Here is a 25,131-nt window from a genome sequence, read left to right on the forward strand (position 1 = left end):
TGGTCATCTGCTTTTGTTTGTGAGGGCTCACTCTTTTACTGATTATCTATGCAACCATGTCATAAGTATAAAGTACAGTTCAGACATTCTCTTTGCAGCTCTAGCTGCCAGTTTCAGGGGTGTCAATATGAAATTCTTCAATGTACCTTTCTGCTGGAAATTTCCTATTAATTTTGCTGCAGAAGTCCTGCTTGATGTACGGCTTTCTGCTAGTAGTATCAAGCTGAATGATACCAACATGTGCCTTCACCCTTTCATTGGACCACACAAGTTTGGAAATTGAAAGTTCAGAAGTAAGTTGTGGGCAAACAATTCTTCCAAGAATCTGTCTTTTATCCTAGGACAACTTGGACAAAATATGGATTAAGCTAAGAGTAATCAAGGGAAGTGACTGCAAATGGAGTCAGTTGGGGATGCAGTCATCAGGACTAATTGCATATGTATGTGTTCAAAGCTACAAATGCTTTCTTTCACTCTTGTCTCCATTGAAGCCACTTGTTAGACTTGCTTGAAACTACTTGCCATTAGAACTCATTTAAAACCTTTTGTATCAAGCTGAGGCTAAGATTTCATCTGAAAAATAGCAGTGGTTCAAGTTGCCTTATCACCTTGTTTATTCCTTTTTCAGTTTGGAATTTTTTTTCATTCACAATTACAACTAGATGTGTTCTGATAAAATAGGTCTTCAGTGTTCACTGAGTTCTGCTTAATCTGCTTATTGCCTCCAAAAACAAATGCCTAAATTCTGATTCAAATGTGTGGGTGTATTCTGAGAATTAGTTGGGTGCAGTGAAACAATATAACAACAGTTTTCTAATTTAACAATAGGACCAAACGTAGAGATCCTGGAAAAGCCTAATTCATATCAACTTCATTAAAGGTGGAATTCAGCCTACTGCTGAGGGCTGGCATAAAGCCAATCTATGCTTAACTCTCTCTAAGCCCTAAAATATGCACTGCTTTTGTTTCTGAACTATGGTAAATTTTATGTGGAGAACTTAATACCTGTAAGGATTGGGTCCCAAATGCTGTAGTAATTGTTAAGGGGGAAAAAGAAACCTGAAATGTTCTATTGCACAGCACAGAAGAGTATTTCTTGAGGAGCTAGAGTTTGCTTTCACGGTCAAGAATTTCATCTTCTGTCAAACTAGTCTTGGATTTTATTATTTTCAAATTTTGTCTCAAATATTTCATGAAGCCCTCATTTCATTGTAATTCTGTTGTTCTGGAGCACGTGACGATGAAATTTTTTGAGGACATATGGCTACTTTGGGTGCACTAATATTCAGGTATATATTGACTGGATATTCGTGTATATATGTTTGCAACTAAGTGGATGTGTTAATTTGAAATTTTGCACTTTGATCTGTTGAGACAGCTTGCTAAGTTCAGCAACAATAGCAGAGTATGGTGGTAGCATGTGGAACTCTGCCATGCTGGCAGGGACATTGCTACTGCTGCTGCAGTGGTGACTGCCCAGGGTTTTGCACAGCCTGGCTTTGGTGGCACTTGCACTGTGCCTTCAGTAAAACAGTGTTAGCTCAGATTGGGGTTACCCAGTTTTCCCTGGTACAACTGTCACCATGTTATCAGGAGACACTGTGATTGTTTCCATGAGTAGAAAAACAAAGGAATGTGAGCAAACCCTGCCAAAACATGGTTTATTTCTGTGTAATTCCCCCAGTTCCCTTCTTTCAGTCATGTGTTGATAATGTGAAGTGGTGGAGTCTGAGTTTCATAAGTCAAACAATATAGTTAAAAATCCTGTTTAAAGTGATGCCTTAAGTTTTAGCTTCCATATTTCCCAGATTATGCACTGCATTAGTATATAACTCTAAACTTTATATAAAGTGTTAGCAAGTTCTCTTCAGTTTGGTTGGACAGAACAACCCATTTCCAGCATGAGAACCAAGGACACTGCTGCAGCTTCAGGCCCAAAGAGTGTAAACAACAGGAAATTGAGGAGAGCAATCTGGGAGGATGGGGCTTCATAGCCTGAAACTGTAATTGGACAGTTAACCCAAATATGTAAATGGACCAAAACTTATAAAAGTGTGATAACTTATGACACTATGTCCATCTTGGGTGGAGCCACAGCCAGGTTCTTGTACTGCCCAGGGTGTATCCTTTGAAGGCCTTTTAATAAATGCCTACTTTATTCCTTTAACACTGTCTAGCCTCTGTTCCTGGTAGCCTCTTCAGGCATCAAAAGAGTTTCTCCTTTCTGAAGGCACCTTAAAGTCAGTGTTGAAACAATAATTGTGCTAAACATGGATGTAGCTGCAGTCTGTTTGTCTGTTCCAGCTAATACACATTTTACACTCCTGAGTTTTTCCCAGCTTAGTAAATAAACATATAGTCTTAGCTGACTGCAAAAAGATTACTTCAGTGGGCTTAATCTATGACATAGACTAATCTTGGTGTGATCCTATTACTGCAAGGTCAGCTGGGATTGTAGTGTTTGATTGTCTTGCTTTGCTCATTTGATTCCAGCATTTGTGGTTTGGAGCAGTTTTTGTCTTTATTGGCATCTCTGAGACTTTGTAGTCAGGAGAGAGATAACTGACTCAGTGATCCCAACTTTGGAAAGCTTAGAAGATGGTGAAGGAGGGGAAAGGAAGGTACTTGTCTCATGGTGTGTCCTCTAATCAGCATTATTTTTTGAAAATTAAGTTTTGCAGCAAAGGAAATCCACCATCATTTGTCAGATCTCTGAAGATCTGTGTGGCAGGGATTGGTCATCTGGAAGGCATTGCTGTGATAAATGCTCCTAGCAGAAATGGAGAGCCTGACACTGATGGAGCTGCTAAAGGTGGGAATTCTAAAATTGCTCCTGGGCCAACATCTGGCTAATGGGTCTGTCACAGGTAACTTCCCCTTGCCACTCAGCACAGCAGGCTGGTGGCTCTCAGGTCTGGGTGTTGCTGGTAGGACATTGATCTGGAGCTGCCCAGAAGCTCTTTGTTTCAGTGATTACCTTGGTACGTCTCACCACTGGGCATGAGCTGCAGCTGATGTCATGGTCAACAGATAAGTGGGATGAGGTGCTCCTGACAGCCCATGAGAGTATGTGTCTTTGTCTGGCACAAACACTACAGCAGCTCCTGTTTGCAATCACAAGAAAATCAGTGAAAACTTTAGGGGGTTGCCCCCTTCTTCTACAGAGTTTGGCAGCAAAAGGCACAGCTGCTTTTTTATCTAGTACCTGATAGGCAGATGGGAGCAATAGATTTTTCTTTTCATCGGTGTTTTCAAATCTCCTTCAATTTAATTAAGTTTCACTGGTTTAATGCACCTTTCTTAACAAATATCAGTCAACAGAAGGTAAAACACTACAGTCAGAAGACATCCAGCATAATGGCAAAAGTCACTGGAATGTCACAGGCCTCTGTGAGCTGTGCAATGACAATAAACCAGCAATACACTGGCAGGTGCTAAGCTCTGTCAGACAAGGACACCTAGAACATGCTGATTCAGTGCTTGCTGAGGTGTGCTAGAGCTGTTTCTGGACTGCACCATTTGTCATGGGTAAATTTAACTGAAATAAAGACACCTCTACGTGGTAGAGTTTCAATGCAGAGAAGGGAGATCATAGTATTATATTTTTATTTCTCCTCCCTTTTCTTTCTTCTGGTGATGAACTCTGATATGAGATGTTAAACTTTTGTAGCCATCCCTTTTAAATTAGCATCCTTTGGAGTTCAGCTGAGGTTTCCCTTGCTCTTCTCTTCTGGAAAGTTTCATTAACGTTAGGAAAGTACTTAAAACACCTTGCAAAACTTTGAACCCATTACTAAAGAACTGTGGGTGTATCAGTACAGCTGAGAATGTTCTTTAAAATGTAGGGATTGTTTGCTCAAGCACTTTGACAGATACTAGTATGATTATGGTTTTCAAAGAACTCCAACTGATTGTACAAATACAATGAAATTCAGTGTCTTTGCATAGGTGTATATGATTGCTTCTTTTATTCAGGTAGAGAAACCTTTCCATACAGAGGTTTTTAACCCTCTTCTGGACAAGTAATTGTGCATAAATATGAACATATCTGACCTTTCCCACAAGCCAATATACTAAACATGTGACCATAAAAGATTCCAGTGAAGTTGGTAAAGTAAGATGACCTGCAAATGTTCAGAGCTCTACCCTTTTGATTCAGGTCAAGGAACACTGAAGAGAAAATCATGACAGTGAAACAAAAATAACACCAGTTAAACCAAATCAGTTAATTTGGAATCTTTGCCTTGCATCATGCTCACAGCATCAAGCATTTTTCATTCATCATCTCTTTCTTCTACTGTTCTCTGTATCAGCAATTTTTTGTCCTAAAAGTAAAATGAGTACTAAACCCCCTGAAATTCAATAAAGCCTTTAACAAGTACCTAACAAAACATATATGTACCTCTGTACTTCCTCCTCAAGCATCTGTCAGATGTCAGGCTAAAAATTTACTTTCATTATTCATTTTGAAGAAAGAGAATCCCTCTCTTCTATTACAGACAAGATAGAGAACGTCTTGACATGAAAATACTGTTTTAAAAAAAGCCCTCAGATTTAAACTCCTTAGGATGAAGGAGTATCAGAAGACACAACGGATGTCTTAGCCCTCTCTAACCCCCTCTTGGGAGAACAGCACAGCAGCTCTCATCTCGCCGAAGGCAGAATGGTTGTGTTTCTGGAGGGAGGACAGTACTCGGGCGCATTCCCAGGCAAACACGCACCGCAGAGCAGCAGCAGGTGGCGCCGGTGGCGGCAGAAAGGAGCGAGCGGCGAGTGCCGAGTGTTGGGGGCGGGAGCCAGGACTGGGCATTCACTCTGTGCTTGGAACTTTGCAGCCGAGCCCAGCGCTATGAGTTAGGGACTTAATGCGTTACCAAAGCGTCTCAGGGCAGCCTGTCCTTCTGCGTTTCTAGAACTGATAACGATTCAGTTATTTCCCAGTGAGAACCAATTGCTTCTTCTACCTCGGGAATGACGAAGCACAGTGGGAAGCCTTGTTCCATCATTCAGTATGTTGAATATTAGCAGAGCTTCCTGCACATCTGCTCTTCAGACAGTCCTTGGTTACCAAGCAGGGAGCAGGTTTTTGTCACCTTGCAGATACTGGCTTGTGGTGGGAAGCAGAAATAAGGAACTTCCAGAGCTACAATCTCATTCTTTCAGTTCTCACTTCAGTGGAGTTTCGTGAGTTGGTTTCCAGTGGGGCAGTTCAAGGCTTCCATACTTACTTGTCCTTAAATTATTCATTTTGCTTATGCTCTAATTTTTCACTTCTCTTTTTCTTCACTACCTTTTCAAGCCCCCTGTTATTAGCTGAGTAAGAAACATTCTTTCTTGCAGCCTTTAGTTATTCATAGATACGAAAATATTCTGGATTTATTTAACTGGCTTTGTTTGAGACATGGTAATGCATTGACACAAGTGGTGTATTGAATACTGAAACCATGATTTTACTCAAATGAAATGAAAACAAAACCTTGTGTAATTCTACTGAGATCCTATTCTCATTGAAATCTATGTCAAAAACCCCACTTGCTTTTAGTTGTTTGAATAGAAAAAGAGTGCTTGAAAAATAATGAAAATGAAGAAAAAATCTTGACCTGATTATTCAGATAAATTGGTCGTAATGGTAAAGTGGTATGAATAGTCTGCCACTTTATATCATTTGTCAATCTAAGCTAACAGGTGTTTTACTTTAGGACAAGGAAGTGCCTTGTCACCTAGACAAGTCTGAGACCAGTGAGAAGTCCTTTCTCAGGGCTGATGAGGCACAAAAAATGGAAAAAGGTTCAGCAAAGCTGGTTTGTAAAATAATCATATAAAGTGCAGTGTAATCCTTTCTGTTGTCTAATTTATTACTACAATGAATTTATTTACTAATAAATTACTACTATGAGGACTGGAAAGAGTTATGGTTTTCTATCTGTCTGAAAGGAAAATCACTTCTGAGTGTGCTGAGACTGAACATCATTGTAATTAATTTCCTGTCATTATCCTTAAAGAAAAGTCATAGAATGTTTATAGAAGCTTAGCTTTGTATCCAGAGTAACATTTCTTTGTAGGGACCCCTGGGATGAGGGTGGCTGGACTATGGAAGCCCCAGATGTAAAGATAGACTGGAAGAGCTTGTTCAGCCTGGGCAGAAGGGGGCTAAGGAAGAATTAAATTGCAGTCTTCCACTAAGTAAAGAAGTGTTACAGGAAACAGAGAGAGGAAATATGGAGCCAGATTCTTCTCTTAAGTGCAGAAGAACCAGCGCAGCAGGGGAAATTCCAGGGACTTAATGAAAAAAAGTCCTCTCAGTAGGGGAATGGTGGAGTATGTAACAGCTTACCCAGAGGACTGGAAACACTGTCCTTTGAGGTTTTCAGCATTCAGCTGGGCAAAGCCCTTGATCACTTGATCCAACTTTCAGGTCATCTCTCCTTTGAATGGGAGGTCTGACTAGGGGAGCTTCACAAGTTGCTCCAACTTATTTTTTTCTATGATTAAACAAATACAGGGAAGCTGATGGTTGATCACCTCCAAGGATGAGGTGTGATCTGGTGGGTTTCTACTCCCTTGGCAGGTTATTGATATAAGATTACTTGCATATGTTTTCTTATTTACTAGCATGGGGTTTATTGTTCATATGATCAGTGCAGATTATTTCTCATATGTGAGAGTGCTCACATGGGCACCAATTTACAGGCCCACTGGCACAAACAGAGGTTGTTTGTTTGTCTTTTCTGTCCACATCTCATGAACTGTTTTAATTTTTCTTTAAACTTGCTGTTTTCCTTGCAAGTGAAAAGGAGGGGGCAGAGAGTTGCTAAATAAGAAAGGCTCTAGGATGGAGAAACAGACAATGCTGAAGTAAAAGTACCACAAGATGGCCCACAGTCTTCCTCTGAGTTTAGGTGTAGAATTGACTAGATTCCCTCTAGCTGACATCTGCCAGTCACTTGCTGAGTTTTTGTGTAAATTGTTATGTTTTTAATCCAAATATGCTCTTGCCTAGGTTGCTGCAGCAGTGCTTTGAGGATATGTAGTTTACAGAAGAAGTCAGCTCTTCACCCAGTCCCCAGCAGTCCCCAGTGACCTCCAGAGGGCTCATTCTCATGGTAGGTAACCAAACCAGCACTGAGCAATCTTCTGTCTGTGCTTTGCTTCAGGGAGGCAAAATGAAGAGTCAAGGACTGTGAAGTGTATAATGGACCTTAGGCTGGTTTTCCAGTTAAACACTACTCTTGAAATTTTTATATTGTATCTCAAATGTCAAAGGACATCAAACCAGCATGTTTTCTTTTACAAAAAACATTCTTTTACGACATCAGATTTTTTAAAAGTGCATTAGGTTGTTGGTTTTTTTATAATCCATTGCCTATAAAGAAAACCTTGTGTTTAGTTTACTACTCACATTAAATGCAAAGTGAAGGAAGGCCTAATTTACATCTCTTGTACATGTAGGTCTTGACAGAGGTCTAAGCCTCTATTACTCCTTCCTGTCAGTGTAAATAAAGTTCATTGGATTATGGACTGCTGCTTTCTATATTTAGTTTGACTACTACAGTGAGTGGAAACATTTTAGCTGGCATGACAGACTACAGATTAAAGCTTTAAATCTATTGCTTTTTGTTTTAGACTAACATCAAACATCTCTGATGTGATGTCACAGAATACAGCTCTATGTATTTTCTGTGGGCTCTATGTTTTTCTGTGGGCTAAGGCTCTGACCCAACTATTTACTTTTAAAAACACATTGTGGTGGGTCCTTTGGGACATGGATCTGTTCATGAGTGCAGATATTAAATTCCTGTGGTGTGGTATCAATAATTGTATTTTAGGGTGTTACTTTTGTGCACTTTGAAATGGGAGCATCCTGCTTTTCCCAGAGAGCAGGCTGTCAAGGACCTTGATGGGGATCTTGCAAATAGTGTTGCCTGTACCCTGCTTGCTCCTTTATGGAGGTGTATACTCCTGTTTTTTTAATAATCAAAGCTTGACCTGTTTGATTTTTTTTCAAAACATGGAGGATGATAGACAGGTGTGTCACTTCATGTCATGAATTATTCCATTTCACAACCATTTTAAGGGTCTTTCACTTCCATACTGTGCCAAATGTTCATTTGTCATCCAGCAATAAATATCCTGTTGTGAGAGATTACTGTGCTTTCCTGCCTCTGTGTTGATTTAGGCCACGTGGTTACATAGATCTAATCCAGGCCTCATAAACCATTGAATCAGCTCAACTGATGAAGCAGAAAACTCCCACATGAGACAAGAACCTTCATAGCAACATTTGTTTAAAAGGTTTCCTAATGTGAGACTACAGTCCCTAAACCACCAGCTCTTTTGGAAAATCTATTAAACTTGTGCTTGTCAACCACAGAGCTGTTGAAAATGCCAGCATGGTGTGTGTCCCTGCTTTCCAATCTCGTGGAAGTGGTCCATGAAGAATTATATAAACACAGTGGGGGCAAGAGCATCAGCTTAGTTGCCTGATGTTTCAGCTGGGGTTAGTAGTCAGCAGCTTCTGTTGCACTGATTGCTTTCATCTGCCTCTTGAATACAAATGTCCCTTTGGTGTTGATGACTTGAAAAATTCCAGAGTGGTCCTTAAAATGCACCAAGAACAGCTACAGGGACGTCAGACATCTTAGAATCACAGATCCAAAGGGACCGAGTTAATTGAGTTAATTCCTTACATTCTACTCTGTGTTTTGAAGAATAGATTTGTTTTCTAAATTTCTTCTTTCTGAAGATTATGTCCCTATTTTTGTTCTTTGCTGACCAGAACAACAAATTTGGTGCATCTCTGTGTACCAGTCTCTTTTGTTTTGTTTTATCTTTCCAGCAGTTTTTTGTGCCTTCTCTAACCAGCTGCAAGCAGGCACCTATGCCAACTTTACTGAGGCACAAAGGGATGAACCTAAAAAAATGTAATAATGAGGAAAATATGACTCTTTAGCTAAATCCTCTAAGTTAGTGGTTCTGACTTAACCTCACAGTTACAGATCTGCTGTCCCTGTGTATTTTTCTGAAATCAATCTCTGTTTTCTCAGCTCTCTCATCCATTTTCTTTTTCTAAACCAGAGTCTGTAACAAACTCACAGAATCTCAGAATCATTAGATTTGAAGAGATCTTCAAGACCATTGAGCCCAGCCCATATCCTAACATCTCAGCTAGACTGCCTGATGTCTTCTGGAGCCAACTAGATATTTCCTAGTCCATAATTATTTTGTTGTTCTATTAAAGCATCTTGTCTCATCCTCATTTCTTGTTTGCCTTCTCCTAACTACCTCCTTTTGATCTCACTCTGCACGTTTTAGGCAGAATAGTACAGAACAAATCCATTGACATATTAGTGAGAATTCATGAAGGTAATACACACCACACCTTATCTACCCTCATTCCCTAATTAGTTAGAGTCTAGCTGGTAATCTTATGGGTTGATTGCTTTTAAAACCTTGTCACTCTTATCCTGTGGCCTGGTGAGGCACACTTGCTGTCAGCAGTTATCCTTTAAGGCCCCACCAGGCCTCTAACCCATGGTCTGCTGAGGACCATCTGCTCTTTTCATGTGCCTTTCTACTGATACCAAAACAATTTCCATCTGACTGCCCTGTGCTTTGCACAAATAAAGACCTTTTGGGCTGCTGCTTCTAAAGTAGATTTACCTTCAATCACCATTTATTAAATCTCTGTCCATTAAAAACCATAGCTTGCAGAAGCTGTGTGCATTAAGCCTGATTATAGAGGCAGTAGAGAAGAGGGAGGGGGCCAGCAGTTGCTATCAGTGGATTGCCTTGTTTTTCTGCTTGGCTGGCTGCTGGTAACACTTGTGACAGGGTCTGTGTCAGAACAGGAGTTTCATCACTTGGTTTTGATTTTTTTCTATGCATTTGTCTTTTTATTTAAGCTATAATTAATGATGGCTTCAGGAAAAAGCCTGCTCAAACTACATGAGTGAAATCAGGGTTTTCTTTATACTGGGGTGCTAGTTCCATGATGGAGGGGAGTAAGAAAGGAAAGTTCACAGGTTCCTTACGGAGGATGAGTGGCTCTTTCAAACGCACTTCATTTAAAGGTTCAGCATCTGGATCACAGAAGGTAAGTCTGCAATTACCCAGACAGTACAGCCAGAGGGAAACAGCTGCAGGCTCTCTTTGGCCCTCTTTTAACAACTGGCACTGCTATAAATGAGAACTATTCCCTTTGTGCTTGTTTAAGTCTGAGGTATCAGTCATGTTCATTGCACTGGTTCTAGCAATTAATCTTATTCCTGTTACAGGAGTTCTTCCACAAGTCCCTGACTAAAGGATCTTTGGGTTAAACATCACTGTACAGGGCTAGCCTGTAATTATTCCCACCCATACTCAACATCACATTTTGATGACTGTTGATACTCAGTGTTTGCCACCAATTTAGATGCAGTAAATGTGAAGACTGGTAGGATGTATACAAGATTTTGATGTGATTCACTGAACTGCAGATTACAGATTCTATGAGAAATTCAGTCTGTGGTTAGAGTATTTGCTGTGTAGGTTATGAATGAAAAAACAAGGCATGAGAAAGTAGACATGAGTGATTCTTTATTATGTGTGAGCTCACTGTTGTTATCATAAGCTTGTTTGTCGTAAATAAATAGTAAGAATTAATTTCTTAACTGTTTTCAAGCTATTAAGAGGATTTATGTGCATATTTTGTCTATTGATAGATTCTTTTTACAAGAGATATAGACTAACTTGAGCTCAGGATCACTTAGATTCCAGCTTAACTGGCCTTTTTCAAACTTATTCCACTCAAATAATGAGAAATAGTTTTTGTCTACTCTTTGAACCCCTGCAACCCTCTTACCTCAAATTTCTGTTTATTGTCATCACAGTGTTAGAGTCAGATTCTAACTAAATGGGCTCAGAAATAATGATATAGGAAATTGAAAAGTATTTCCCCTTTAAAATGTCTTCAAGCCTGCTTTGATACTGCAAAGAATACAGCATTTTACTTCTTTAATGGAATAAAGTCAGAGTAAAATATTCAGGCAAAAATTGCTTAATTTTGTCCCACTATTCCCATGGGAAAGACTAGTCAATGAAGGTAGAAGGAGCACAGTTCAGACTTTGTTTCTCTTGACTTTTTATTATAAGAAAATGTTGTCTTTCAAAAGCTGAAAATTTCTTTCATGGCTTGCTTATTCTGTTTTTCCTAATTCTTTTGGTGTTTATTTCCTTTAATGTTCATTTCAGAAACAGAAACTTTATCTTTCATGAAAAAAGTTATTGGAGTTGAGTAAAGAAACTAGATTTTTATGCTTATTTAATAGGCTGTGTTACTTCTGCCAGAAATGCTGGGGCTGGCTCTCTGATGTCAGTAGCACACTGTCATCACCCAGGCAGGTGAAGTGCTCCTAGCTGGGAGTCAGGACAACTTGAGGCAGGAAACTGGGCACTGCTGTGCTTGAGAGTGTTTTGTGCTGAATGTTAACTTTTGCTAATGGTACAGCTGAAAACAGGAATTGAAACTGGTATTGAATGTGTATGCCTGGAAGGGGTGTAGTGCTTTGGGATGTGTCAGGAAAACCTGTGTAGGAAATGGGTAAAGGCATGTGATGTGGCCAAGCATTGAGGTCTATAATGAAAATTTCACCTGCTACTCTAATCTTTTTCCCTTTTGCCACTCTTGCTCTTGCTTTTTTTCTGAGGAATGTGTAACAGTGTGTGGTCCTGGCCCATGATTTTATCATCCAGTTTTCTGCTTATCTTTCCTGTGTAGTCCCCTAATTTTGACAATAGTAGAGGAAAATAAAAGTTTATTTCCTGAGCAAATTTACAAAACCAGCTGTTGCTACTTGCTGTGCAATTAAATGTGTAATTCTCTACCTCAACAGAGAATGCTCTAAATGAAATGTGAAACCCATAATGTTTAAGAAAGGAGTGTCCTTGAGTGTCTGTGTTTTGGTTTTGTGTCTTGTAACCATCTCAGTTTATTAACAAAAGAAGCAGTTTATCTGGATGCAGATCACTGATCTGTCTTTCCCACTGATGGGAATTAGTTCAAATTACTTTCCTAGTACTAAACAATGCTTTCATCTCTGCTTGCTGTCTCCATTGACTTGGTCTAAGTGTCTTTAAGATGTACCTACTATGACTAATTTTCTATTCCTCTGAAGAGAAAACCATTTTATTGAAATACCTTTATTCTGCATTTATTTCTTGTTGCCTATAATTCTTCCATGCTTGTAAATTCTCTGTGATTATCTGTATAAAAATGTATCCAGATGCTCAGATTTAAGCTTTTATAGAGCCACTAATGTATTTTATCACTGTCTTCTTCCAGGCTATCAAATGTGGTACAAGAAGTTACAGTAATGCCTAACAAAAAATTTAAAGAATATTTTATCTAAATGTGATAGAAAACTTAAAAAATCTCAATAGTGCTACTATAGAAAGTATAATGGATCTTTGTAATATCTTGAAGGTAGTGCAGTATTTCCCAGTGGTTTATTGGAAAAAGTTCCATGGATTACAAAAGAGAAAATACTATTAGACCTTCAGACTTAGGCAAATAACTTGTCCTATGCTTTGTAAATAACCAGACAAACCAGAGATGAATACATTTACTTAGATGAGACAGAATGTAGCTTCTTGGCAGAAATTTTTTCTCCTCTTTAAGTCACTGTTTTGATCTATCTTACCATTTTTAATGAAGCTTGAAAATTGGTGTGAAATTGGCCAAGTGAGTTATAAGGCTTTTGTTTTGCTGTGGCACACCCTCCAAAGGAAGAATATCAGTATAGGAGAGGATTTGTCCAATTTGAGTTGTAGAACCAAAAGGCTCTCATTGGCACATCTGTGACGTTTTTCTTGGCATTCTGTTTCTTCTCAAGACAGGCACTGCAAGGTATTTTAGGCTTTTAGGAATCTCTCTGTTGTCAGGAATTGTTCCTAAGGATTTGAGTCTCTATTCTGCAGGAATGACTCACCCAGCACAGCCAGGCACGCAGCAATGCAGTAAATAAACCCTGTCCTTACAAGTCAGTGCGTTGCAGACATCCAACAGAGGCAGCTGGTGTGAGCATTCAGTGAGTAACATCTGATCTGTAGCACGAAGGAAAGGTTGCCACAAAGGCATGGAAGCTTGCTGCTCAAGATAGGATAGAAGCATGGAATCAGTGCTTCTGTCTTGCACTATGTTGCTGTTAAAGCCTCATGTGCTTCTACCCAAGGTGCTGCCTAAATGCAACGGCTATGTCATGAGGGCTTTCAGAAAGGTAAATGTCAGTTTTGTGGCAGCTTTTTCAGTTTAAGCCCAAATGTTTGGCAGATTCTTAAAACTGATGGTAGCTGTTACATACAAGGAGCATCTCATAGAACTTCTGTATATCTGTCAAATACTGCATAACCCCCAAAAAGTACAACCAGTGCAGGCTGTCCCCCAGCTGGATGCTTATGTGACACGACTTCTGTATAGGACTCATGGCATGGACTGAGTGCCAGAGTCACCTTGAGAGTTATGGGGTAATGCTTCTGTACTTTTCAGCAATTTGCTGCTGTTCTGTTCAGCAGATTATATTCACTTCTGGCAACTGTGGGACTTGCATGCATTTGTGCCTTTTGCAACTGTGCTTTCCTGCAGATTTCCCAATGTGAATTCCACCTAGTCTCCCACAAAAATCTTCCATAGTTGATTGTCATGCTGCCCCTCTTGCTGGTTCTTGCTTATTCAGTGGCAGACTCAAATAAGCCTAATGCAGCTCTGAATAGGGAGAAATCAGAGCAGAAAGCCTTGAGCAGTTTTCACTTTGACTGTACTTTGTTGGAGGAATCTGTCAAGGGTGGATACTTACTACAAACTGAAACAAATTCTCATGAATACTGAAAATCTGTCTGACTTCCAAACAGAGAACAACAAATGCATGTTAGAGTGCTTCTGAGGTGGATTATTTTATGGTAGCAGGAGATGCAGAGTGTGACTGTAGGAGGCCTAGAAAATGCAAGTGGGGATAAACAAAGGACAAAACCATTTTCCTGGAAAGTGGTATTAGTTCATGTCTGATGTAGAAACAGTAGGTTGGTTGATCTTGCAATGAAGGATGTGGATTGGACTTTCCAGTCCTAAGTTTGAAGAATCAGCCACTGCCTCAGAGAACAAAAACATTCTGGTGCTTTTTCATTTTAGACTCTGCATTACTAGAATCACTTCCACAAGTGACTGAGATTCTTTTTAATCTAAGGAATTAAAAATGAGTATGAAAAATCTAGGCAGCAGAGTAAAACAAGACGCAGAAAGCATTGAAAAAGGGCTGTTTCCTGGGCAATGGGTTGGATTGTATCAGCAATTGAACTTCAATGTCTTGCTGCTACTTGGTGAAATTGGGAAACTCCCTTTTCCTTTCATTTTTTTATGGGTCTTGTCCACAGAAACAGTTTTCTGTTGTGTGTGGATCCCAATCTCTAGTGCCAATTCTGTGATCTGTGTTAATGGAAAAGTTAGAAAAGCTATAGCTGGTTAAAACTGATTAATGTTCCTCTGATCATATACCTTCCTGCTTTAAGCCTCTTTTTAAATAAAAAGTAAGCCATGAGATAACCTGCTTAAGGGCTTACATTTGGGCCCCAGTTTTACCTCCTAGTATGTATGTTATTTTTTGTGTTGTCAGTACTTTTTTCTGCCCTGTGCTTTTGCCAGCTGTTAGCAGGCAAATTATTGATATTAAGCAGCAGAAGTGTCATTGCAGGGTTAGCACTTAATCCAGTTTAGAGATGGGAGAAGTCCTGTAGACAGGCATTAGCAGGGTGGAATCAGAAAGCCAGCTGGTCTTGGAAAGTGTCATGAAGCTGAGAGGAAATAGCAAAATTTATTTGTGAGGAGTGGAAAAGGCCTGGAAACCAGTGTTACATAACCAACAGCTGGTTCATCAGCAGATGCAAAGGAGGGTGGAGAGGATTAAAGACAGGTAGCAGGGGCTGTGAAAGGCAGCTGTAGATGCCAGATTGCCCAGGCTGGGGGCAGAGGCAGCAGCTGAGGCAGATCAGCTTGTCCAGGCAGAGGAAAGGGATCCTCTGCAGACTCCAGCAAATCTGGGTGACAGGGCAGTGGCTGCTGAGCAGACACTGAGAGAATTGCAGGGAAGAGTGGGAGAGCAGGGACTCAGCCCAGCCCAGAACAAAGAGCTGCTTCCTCACCATTTAGGCTGTGCTGGAAAACCACCACACATTCAGTCTGGAACATCAATCTAACATCAAATGAGTAAAAAAACAGAGATACCCTGATGAGTAATTGTGACATAATTAGAGAAGAGTCTTGCATTTAAGAAAATCAGGAGACTGCAGGTATAAAGAATGTTGATTTTTTTTTTTTTTCTGTAACTATGACAACTGATTTCCTTAGTGCAGCTGGTAGTATCTTATCCAAAACTCAAGAAACTGATTAGAAGCTTATTTTTCATGCTAATCTCATAATCTTTTATGGATAATGCTGGCCTTTTCTGCCAGTAATTTTACTTTTTTGAAGGAGTGTGATGCTTTTTGTGATTTTAGTAGCATTCCATCAACATGTGATCCAATAGGAATTTCTCTGGACTGTGCAGATGCAGTCACCTATGAAGTGTATCCAATAACTAAAACAATTGCTCTTCAACAACCTGGCTTACCTGACAGGGGTTTATGTTTCATTTGAGAATTTTATGCTCATGATGTTGATTCTGTCTTGTTAAAAATCTATTAAAATCCTAGATATTCCTCCTTAAGGCTCCATCAGCTAGATCACGTTAGAAGTTTTAAACTGTATAAATTCCTAGGTACTGAAGGTAGAAAATTGCAAGGCCTTGAACTTTCCATAAGAGAAGATTCAATATCACTAGAAGAATATCCTGGTTCTTTTGATGTAAATAGGAAGCTATAACAGCAATTTTTTGCATTCACAATAAAAATTAACTAATCAAGTGACTACAGTGTCTCCTCTAAGCATAAATGGCTTAGATTTTGAGGATGAAGTTGAAAATTTCACCATTAGCACCTGCTTGCTTCAACTCTTTATGAAGGTGTGCTGTAAAACAGTATCAGCTTGTATGATGTCCCCTTGGAAATGACATGAAAAGGCAACCTTGTTCTATAAAGATTAATCTCTAATAATAGCACAGTAAAAGATGTAACAGCTGGTATGGATTAATATTCCTTAATATCTACTTTCATGTGATTAATAGCTGCTTAAGTCCCTACCAGGGGAAAGCAAGCAGTGGTTACTAAGCTTCACTAAATGTACTGTTTGTAATTTTTTTAACAGAATAGATATTTAAATGTTTTCAATTTTTTATTTCTGGTGGTTTTAGTTGTATTTAATTTCTCTCCTCCCCAAATTTCCTGTTGCAGGTCATGTATTAAAATTTTTCTTACACAAAAAAATGGAGCAATGAGTTGTCTGGGGGTTCGTCCTCTATTGTTTTTGATGCCCAGTACCTGAGACTATTCCTAATACAATCATTGGTACAATCATCCTAATACAATGCAATCATTAGCTTCTATGTTGGTTTATTTGTTAATGTATTTTACAGGAACTGACAGGTGAAGAAGGATGAATTTGGTTTTAGGCTTGATGTTCACAATAAGTAATAAATATCTTTGGCCTGTTCTACATTGTTAGTGATTTTTATGTTGTATTTTTGCAAATGTTGAATCTTTTTTAGTTTGGAGCTGAAGAGTAAAGGGTAAATTCCAAAGCTTTTTAAAAGATTTATTCACCATGTGATTAGCTGGATCAGTGCTCAGAGCCTAGGGTTTGCTGTTTTGAAATTGCTTCTTAATCACTTAATAATTTACTTACATTTTATTGAAGTGAGTCTCCTAAATACTTTTGGTTCTAGACATGGATTTGCTCATGAAACTGAAGATTGCAAATCCAGGTGGGAATCAGGTGCACTGCTCATGAGCTGACAAGTTTTTTTCCATTTAATGTCTATTAAATTCAGAGATCAGGTGTGAGGCTGTTCTAGGTCAGCCCAGAAATCTGTGCAGCAGAGCAGGGAAAGATCCAGTTCCTCTCTCTGAGTTTGCTCCTAGACAGAGATACTTTTTAATCTTTTACAATTTTTTTTAGCCTGCCACTTAGTATCCCAAGCTGAGAATATTTTGATTTTGCTGTTGAATTTTGCACATGCTTTTGTATTTAGTTCTAATTTCACTCCAAAATTCTGTGGAACCATGCTTACAAAATCTTTATTCTTCTCACATCCAGAAGCAGATCAGATATTTTTTTGTTTGTATTTGTCAGACTTAGGTTTGAACAGAGCAGCTGAAAGGTGAAAATCAGTGTGTTTTCCTAAATCACTAGCTCTGAGCATTGAAACACTGACAGGAGATGACCTGGCATCAGTAGTATGTAGTAGTATTTCATCAGAGTAACTCTGGCTGTTTAGTGGAGTCTTTCATCCTTACAGAATCCCAAACTCTTGTATCAGCCTTCTGTCTTCAGAGTAGTTAATTTACCAGAGAGTGCTGTTGCATTTTAAGACTTTAAGAGCAGCAAAAAGGATAATGTGACATAGTGTAATGGAGAATCAAGAGAGAAAGAGCTTTATTTAAAGAACCACTACACACATATAAAGAGTAGTTCATGCAAAACAGAATAGAAAAGACTCATTGGTCAAAGAAGGCAACACCTCCTCAGAAAAATGCTACCCAGGGGCAGGCACATTAGCACACTGATCTCATCTAAATTAATTTTTTTGGTGCATTTTTCATTAGTGTCCCACTCTAGTCTGTGGCCTAGTTAATTTTAATCATTACTTCCCTCTCCCATGATAAATCCTATGGTATTAACATTTTGATGTTGATAAAGCTTTAGTAGTTGGAATAAATAAACCCACTGATGCAATCTCTGATCTTTCTGACATTCACCTGTGTCACTCAGTAGGATTTATAAATGTTTTTTCATTTGAATTACAGATGTTCTGAAGTCATGTTTTTTAAGCACTAAGGGAGAGCCTTGTTGCCTTTATTTTGTATAACAGCATATTAGGAGAAGAGCACAGGGGCACTTGAATTTACTTGAAACTACTTGAATTTAAGCCATTTTCCATCCTCTCTGGCCTCTAGCTGCTGAGAGGTCTCCATTAGGCCTTTGGGATACCAGCCCTGGGAGCACACCTTTGAGACACCAGGAACCTGAACTGGTGCCAGGTGTGTAAGTTCAGGCACCTGACTAAGCATTTAGAACTTCTTTTGTTAGAAAATAATGTGAGCTGGTCTCCACAAAGCCCTCTTAATCTTATGGGTCTGGTTCATTAACAAACTACCTGAATCAAGAGCAAGAGAAAGTCATCTTGATGTCACCTTGATTTTTTTTTTTTTTTCCCTCTGAAAGAAAACAGAAGCTATGAAAATTTCATTAAATGAAGATACAGGGAGTGGTATGGATATGGGGTATCCAACTTGGTCAAATTGCTTTGATTTTCAAATAATTGTCATGTTGAGAAGGTAAAATATTCTACTGATACTAAATTTTCACTAGTTTATATATGTGTTAATATGACTCTACTGCTCTTCAAAGTATTTTTGTTTTCTGTGCACAGGCACACAAGACATCATTTTGCTAGAATACTTCTTAATTTAGAGCAGATTTGAACAATTTAGAATGAAAATATACTAGTAAAACTTTTCTATGCCAACCAGTGTTATGGTTGCAGAAGTGCTAAATAAAATGTGAGTTGAAAAGGACATGAAAACTGGGCAAGTCTATTTAATTCCTGTACACAAAATAAGGAAGCTGTGTTGAAGTTTCTTTCTGGAACAGTATGTACAGAAACAGATGCAGCTTGAATGAGATGTGTTTACCTAACCCCAGCTGCAGGAGTATTGACAGGCCCATAGTTCATGTATTCTAATAATTCTAAAGGAGAAGTGATTTCCAGGCTTTCTGGTAGAGTTACACAACATTCAAAGCAGATTTCTTAGAACTATTGTGTGGGCTTAACCTTAATTGATGTGTTTAAAATCCACATTATATTTTGTTGTTGGCTATATGCAGCAGGTATGAGTCCTTTTCCCCAGATGCAGTGCTTTTACATTGCTATTTTAATTTTGCTACACTGGTATCTGCAGCAGGATTGCTTTAGTTTAAATGAAACTATACTTATTTTTGCAGTTCCTAACCAGAATTATCATTAGAGCATTATTCTAATGACTGCTATGTGAATACCCATCATTTCCTTAAGCCTCCACTGGATAAGTGAGATGATGAGCTTGGGAAAAATGTAAGCACAAAGCAAAAAGCAGTGACCTTTCCCCCTTGCTGATGGAATCCATTACTCAGTTACACAGGACAGAAGTCAGCAGCCCTCCTTCTGCTGTGTTCAATTAGAAGCTGACACAGGTTAATGTCCTATATATCTCCTAGAATGGATGATGAGATTGGGAAAAAATGCAGCAGCCACTTGCATTTTCTGCATTGGGCTTCAGAGCTTTTTCAGGTTCAATGTGTCACGTTCACAGGGACAGGCACCAGCTCAGGCTGCTAAGGAATGTGTGTTACCCCACAGTATTTATCTCTGGGGCTGGGGAACAGCTCCAAACCTTCCTGCCTCCCACAGCAGCAGCAAGTGGACACAGAGGCTCCCAGCCATCTCTGGCATTGCTCAGACAGCCATTCTGGCAGATAATCTGGGGAGCACAGGCATGTAACAGGCATTAAATGAAGCACAGGGACTGTCCAGCTTCACTGGGCTTATCTGTCAGGCCAGTATTAACACCCTGCCTGAATAAGTATTTGAGCCCTTGGCTTGTTCCTGCAAATAAATTGTATTGGGAAAAATGTTCAGTACCAAGAGAGCTCCAGACCAAATCAACTTTTTCAGTGTATGGAAAGGCAGGATTTAGGTGCCAGTACAACCTTTGCTGGTGTGTTTCCAGGCTTATGCAAGGTGAGTAACAGTAGCTCAGAATAACCCAGTGTCACCTTCCTGAGGCTTTCCTGGCCTCCATCATGTTAATGATTTAGTGTTCTTTCAACAGCCAGGTGCACTTGGATTAATCAGCCACTAGATAGAGCTGTGCTATATAGAAAGGACCTCACTCTGCAGCATTATATTAAAATTTGGTAATCCCTAGTAGTAAGCCAAGAAAATGGATCAGCTATTGCACAGGACAGATATCAGACATGACAGGAAACATTCTTTTTCCAAGATGCAGTAGATTCCCCCTCCATCCCTAATTACACAATAAGATCATGGATCTTTTCCAAGTGTACCTTATAATAAGACTTCGTTGAATAGTCCAATTTAATTCCTATACATTAATTCTTAAATAAGCCATATCTTTAAATTACCCCAGCAATTAATTTTTAATCAAGCAGTCATCATAGAGCTGTTTTTATCATTAATGTAGACAGGAGCCTTGAAAGCAAAGTTTGTATTACCTTTTTGATTTTTCATTTTCCATATTCCCCTTCTCCCTTCCTCCCCTCTCCAGTGCTGAGAAATGCTCACATATTGATCAAAGGGCCATAAACATGAGAAAAAGGAATTACCTGTCATATTACCTAATAAAACTCAGAACAAGATTGCTTTATTTAATACTTTATGTATTTTCATTCTAATTTATGTAATTTATAGTGCTAAACTTCCGAGATGTGTTTATTATAAAAGATCATTAGCAAAACAAGGAGTGATAGATTTAGTCTTGCCTGTGTTTAATGTTATTTACCAAATTTGTTTTGAACTGGTACTAAACTACATTGCAGCCAGTTCAGTGGGTGAATGTCTTGCAGCCACGAGGCCATAACAATGAAACAGTTTCCAGCAAATTTGTACATTTAATATTTCTAGTTTCAATTTTTCATGTTCTGTGGTTGACTTATGCAGAGAATCCATAAAACACACTTTATCAAACCCAAGCCAAATTTTTAATAGCCAGTATTATGACTTTTATTTGATTCCATTTTGTTCTCAATTTTTGCCAATAAAATGGAACTCAGCCTGATGGTTGAGTGGATTTGTGATTCTTTCCAAGGATCAGCTGTGGATTAGTGAAGTGCAGCTGGTGTGTTTCTCTTGCCAAGTAGTTTGGGCACTTTTTTTAAATGTCCTTCTCGAAATTAATCCTGCCTCTTTTCCTTTGCCTTTTCTTGGGATTTCATCTTGTACTGTAGTTAACTTCATCCTTTATCAAACTGTATTTGTATATTAATGAGACTGAGCAAACAGGCATTGCCCAAATGACCCTTCACCTAAAGATGAATTTAAAGAGATGTTCTTTGTTTAGTTTAAAAACAAAAAGTTCTTGTTTGAGGAGTCTAATCAGTAGTGAGTGAAGCTGCAGGTCTAAAGTGCCAATGATCTTACCCTGAGGGTGGTATACACTAGTGCACAAGTTTTTGAGAGGTAGAATTCGTGAGACTTCTGTCAGATAAAGCTTTTTTCATCTGCAGAGCCACATGGTAGCAGCCAGAGCTGGAATGTAATAGTTTTACTGCAGTTCAGGACTTGTGTTCCATATCCACCTTTCATCAAAGTTGCAGATGAGGAAGCTCTCTACATGATGGTAGAAACATTAAACTATCAGACTTTCTGAGTCCCTAAGAACAAATTGTTCAGCATTTAAAGTTTCATTGTGGGGTTGTTTTGTTTTTTACTGCCTCCCATGGTTAAAAGCTGATCCACCTTCCCCTTTGCCAAAGATGGGACCAACCAGAGTAAAAGCTAAAAATTGCCCTTTGTGCTGGCCATTAAAGCTCAACCCAGCAAGCCCTGTTGTGTTTGAATCCTGCCAGATGCTTTTCCACACAGCAGTACCAGCATTCAGGGTGGGAGACTGAAGCAGAGGCTTATATTCATGGTTTTATTTTTCTTGACACTTTAGAAATCCTTCTCAGCTCACTCCCTTTGATATTTGCTGTAGAAGTTAGAGACAAATTAATTCAGATACATAATTCCTTCAGATTCGTGTATGTAGGCTTTTAAATACATGTGGAGGAACCTGTTAAAATTAACCTAGGTTTGGGAAGCTATGAATCCTTCATATCTCCCACTGTGGGAGGGAGTGAGTAGTGTTTTTAAAAGCTTTGGAAGGATCTTGGGACTAAGGCATGTTTATTCAGATGCTTATGACTTTCTTCTCTCAAAAAGCATGCCTAGCATCTTAGAATTTATTTGATTTTCTGTCATTTCAAGATTCATGTTTATCTGAATAAGAAATTTGTAATAATGAATTTAGGGAAAGATTTGATTTCATACTATGTCTTAAAATACTGTAACTGTTTCATCCTTTCATGTCTGTTAGTTTTCCACAGATTTGGCACAGCACTGGTCAGTGTTTAGTGTATCAAATGTTATTTTGCTCCCCATGTAAAGAACATGACTGAAGAATGAAAGCAACCCAACTTAGCAAGTAATTGCACCTTGTCCATCAGAACATGTGAATTCACTATTTTTATTTGGAGATTTTTTCAGTCATGGTACTATTGTTACAGGTAATTGTAGAAAGCTGTGGAAGCAGCTGAGGTGAGCAGATCCATTTTAGAATTCTCTGTCCATAGATTCATTCTGTTCAGTGAGTGCTGACAGTTCTCTGACTAGGTCCCTTCACCAGCACTGATCTGTTAGAGACACTAAAGGAAACCTAAAGCCTGTTTTAATAGTGATGATGATTGCTCTGTGAATGTAAAAGCAGCACACCAGCCATTTCTGCAGTGGTTGTCATCAGCAGCCTCTGCTCTCTGAAGGACTAATATGAGTGTTTGTAAGAATGACCATTTTTACACTTAAAAGCAATAAATACATGGGATGAATTATGAAGAATGCTAGTGACTTCTAACATACCCAGTAAGTACAAGGTACTCTAAACCTTATTCTCTGTGTAGATGTGTCTGCTCAATGCAAATCTAAGTTTGATGGTTGAGTTGCTTGGCTCTTGGCCCCTGTTCAGATTCATTTACAGTGATAAAATATGCATTTACTCTCAAGAAGTTCTCAGGTGACATTTTCACACTATTCTCTTTCTCATACAAAACAGTTCCTTCTTCTGGAGAAGCCTACAATAACATTTAAAGATCTTCACCAGAGCAGTCTGAAAAGCCATAATCCAAATCCCACCTTTCTGTTCTGGAAAAGTGAGGAGGTGTTTGGTCTGTGTAATTTGGCTGTGCAGCAGAGCATGTGGAATTACAACGTGCTTTCATCAACTCCTGCTCGTAGCTTTGGGTTCTGCATCTGTTTTATTCACTTGTGCATTTCAGTGCTTGAAAGCACTGATCCTAAACTTTCCCTTTAGGAAGAACTCCTTTAACCTGCAGCCTGTAACTGTAAATCAAGGTTATTGCTTTCTTGTTCATAAAAAGTGCAAAGTGCTTTATGTGCACAGATTTGCTTACTGATAGTCCTGAAATAGCATTTTGATAAATTTAAGATTGCTGTCAGTACTTTAAATAAGATGCCTGTTTCCTCTGTGATTCTTGATTCAGAATGTTGTTTTCTTTCCCCTGCACCATTCTTGAATGGCTGATGGGGGACAAAAAGTAAATATCATGCTAGTGCTTTATGCCAGTGAGCTGTAATTCTGTAGTAATCAGAGTTCAATGGAACTGCACATTCAGCAAAGTTGAACAGTGCTGAGAACATGTCCTGAGAACATCCAGCTTATCCTGAGCTTTGCAACTGAAAAGCGCAAATCATCTTACCTAATCTTTCATGGGAACTTCCAGCCTGCAAAGCCCATAAAATAAGCACACTGATGCTTTCTGTCATTCCCTGAAAAGCCATTCTTTTGACTTTAGGCATAATTTAAGTATACCTACATAATTTGGATAGATGCCTCTGTCAGAAGCATGAACAATAATGAATGTAGTAAAGAGAGTTATTCACACGCAGGAAGAGTCTGAATTATTCTGTGCAGTGCATAGTGAATTGTACATGGTCTGTATTTTTATAGTGACTTTTCCTAAACCCCTCAGTGAGGCTGGATGCCCCTTGACCAGGATGTAGTACTCTCTTGGGCTTGTTCAGGAAGTCATTCAAGAAGAAAAGGAGTGCATCATCTCAGGATTTTTCAAAACTGTGATAGTTTGAGGACAGAAGAGGATCCAAGACCAGAATAGACTTCAGCCTGTATCTGTCAAACCACAGCCTTACTACCAACTAAGCAGGAAGAGAGTGGCAGGCACTCCCAAGGATGTTGAGATAAATGCAGTGGGATCTCTGGAAGCACTCTTTGAAATCTAGGCTTATAGAGCTGTAGGATAAGAGGATTCTATTCAGGCCTAGTGGAATTTATCAAGAAGCCAGTATGCAAAACTTTTATATTACTTTTGTTAAAAAGACAAAGTGTCATAATAGAGAAGAAGGTCCTAGGTAGCAGAAAGTTTAGACCAGAAATAGGTGCTTCTCCTTCCCTCTCTCCCTTTTTGCTCCCTGCCACCCTCCCTGAATGCTACAATTTTGCTGAATGCATAAAAACCATGAGAGTTAATGTAACTATATTAACAGGCAAGTGTATGGTCCAAACAGAGTGCACCCACAATGTTAGTTATGGTCCTCCTCCCAAATGAAAGGAAAAGCAAGCAGGGAAGTCATCTAAGAGAAATTCTCATGGGTTCCAAATAATATCTGAAAGGAAAGTGCTGCAAATATTTTGATTAACCAGAGCACTGCACGTATACACAACAAGTGTAACTTACTGTGGTTTAGCTTTGATGAAATACAAGAGACATTCACTCTTAAAGGGCAGGCTGAGGAGGCTGATACACATTGTGCATTCCAGCAGGATTATTACAGAGCAGGTCTCAGAAGGGAGATAATGCCCCAGATTTCAGTCTGCCACATGAAAGCAGCACAGATGTGATTGGTACAGCTAAATTACCAGTGGATTGCTAAATGTTTTCAAAGGAGTGTATAATATATTGCATGTGTACTTTTATCCATATATATGTATTTATGTTTTGCACTTTACAAACAAAAAAAAATTTCTGTCAGACTTAGCAATCTCTCAGTCTCACTAGCAGGGCATGATTGGAAGTCTGGATGTTTTTGATCATGTATTTTGTACTTCCACCTCTCAGTACTCACATCTCAGGTTAGATCCAGCAGGGTACCAGACCTTTTGTAGTGAGTTTATATTCCTTATAATCTGTTCAGATGAGTCAGCATGGAAATAGCCATATAG

The 25,131-nt window shown here is 39.0% G+C and overlaps 1 protein-coding gene across 1 annotated transcript in view; it reads left to right on the forward strand.

Moving 5' to 3' along the window:
* TRPM1 (transient receptor potential cation channel subfamily M member 1) overlaps window positions 1–25,131 on the forward strand; it is a 94,310-nt gene that overhangs the window by 20,286 nt on the left and 48,893 nt on the right. The window contains exon 2 of the mRNA XM_056500248.1: window positions 7,001–7,103. Within this exon, the coding sequence (XP_056356223.1) occupies window positions 7,101–7,103 (3 nt within the window). The 5' untranslated portion in view covers window positions 7,001–7,100. The remainder of the gene's footprint in view (window positions 1–7,000; window positions 7,104–25,131) is intronic.

The sequence above is a fragment of the Oenanthe melanoleuca genome, chromosome 10 (genome assembly GCF_029582105.1).
Source record: "Oenanthe melanoleuca isolate GR-GAL-2019-014 chromosome 10, OMel1.0, whole genome shotgun sequence".
NCBI classification, from domain to species: Eukaryota; Metazoa; Chordata; class Aves; order Passeriformes; family Muscicapidae; genus Oenanthe; species Oenanthe melanoleuca.